This window comes from Antrostomus carolinensis, unplaced genomic scaffold (genome assembly GCF_000700745.2).
Source record: "Antrostomus carolinensis isolate BGI_N321 unplaced genomic scaffold, ASM70074v2 scaffold23787, whole genome shotgun sequence".
Lineage (NCBI taxonomy): Eukaryota > Metazoa > Chordata > Aves > Caprimulgiformes > Caprimulgidae > Antrostomus > Antrostomus carolinensis.
This window is the reverse complement of record NW_010327051.1, coordinates 21,386-22,345: the sequence shown is the minus strand read 5'-3', so window position 1 is coordinate 22,345 and position 960 is coordinate 21,386. Positions and strand designations below refer to the sequence as shown.

At 56.8% G+C, this 960-nt stretch overlaps 1 protein-coding gene across 1 annotated transcript in view; it reads right to left on the bottom strand.

Moving 5' to 3' along the window:
• The window catches only part of LOC104527945 (deleted in malignant brain tumors 1 protein), a 22,628-nt gene that overhangs the window by 620 nt on the left and 21,048 nt on the right, over positions 1-960 (bottom strand). Inside the window, 1 exon segment of the mRNA XM_029085914.1 lies at positions 379-756. Coding sequence (XP_028941747.1) covers positions 379-756 — 378 coding nt within the window.

The following is a 960-nucleotide window of genomic DNA, read 5'->3' as shown; positions in this document are numbered from 1 at the left end:
GCCCTCTGCTGTGGTCCCGCTTTGGATTTGGGGTGCTACATCTCACATAGGTGTATTTCTAACCCTCCTCCATCCTTCAAAGTTGTCCCAGCTCTACCACAAACTATCTGAGAAACAGGGACTGGTCCTGGAGGGTTTGCGGGGGGATAAGGAGATTTTGAGTTCCAAGAAGAAATGGGAGGAATGAATGTGTCTGGGGTCAGGAAAGCATCACTGATGCTCTCAAGGGTCAACCCACCATACCAGGGTGACAGAAAACAAGGTGCATCCCCTGAGAAAGGTCCTCAAGAACTTGCTGGGATGGACATGTGTGACCTTTCTACTTTCTTCTCACCTTAGGACCTTTTCCCCTCCACCACAGAGGATCCCAGCACTCACCCTTTGGCTTTGCACACACCACGCCTGCTGTCAAACCCTGCTGGCACGGCCCCAGCCTGGTTTCTTTCTGCTGGCACTCCAGGAGCAATGTCTCGGTCCCACGGCAGCTCAAGCCCCCCAGCAAGACATGGCCATCACCTTGGTTGAGGTGGGCTCTGACGGGCACTGACAGGGCTGGTCCACAGCCCAGCTGCCTGCAGACCACCTCGGCTTCCAACAAGCTCCATCCGCTGCTGCACACCCCATGCCAGGTAGCGTTGTAGAGCACTTCCACCCGTCCTGCACAGGGACCAGGACCATCCTGTACCCGCACCTGCAAGGGGTTTGGACCTGCAAGAGGGAGCCAATGGGGTGAGACATCCCCTCTGACCTCACAGATGGATGGGGAGGGGCGTGCAAGGTGCACACACGTGCAAGGATGGGCGTGCATGCTGTGTCACACCTATACTTGCTGCACCATTCCCCCTCCACCAGCTCCCTTGCAGGGTCATTCCCATCACTGATGTTCCACCAGTGTTGTCCCACCTCCCAGTCCTGGATAAAACCCTTTTCTTTGGCAGGGGGGGGCCTCTGATGGGTCCC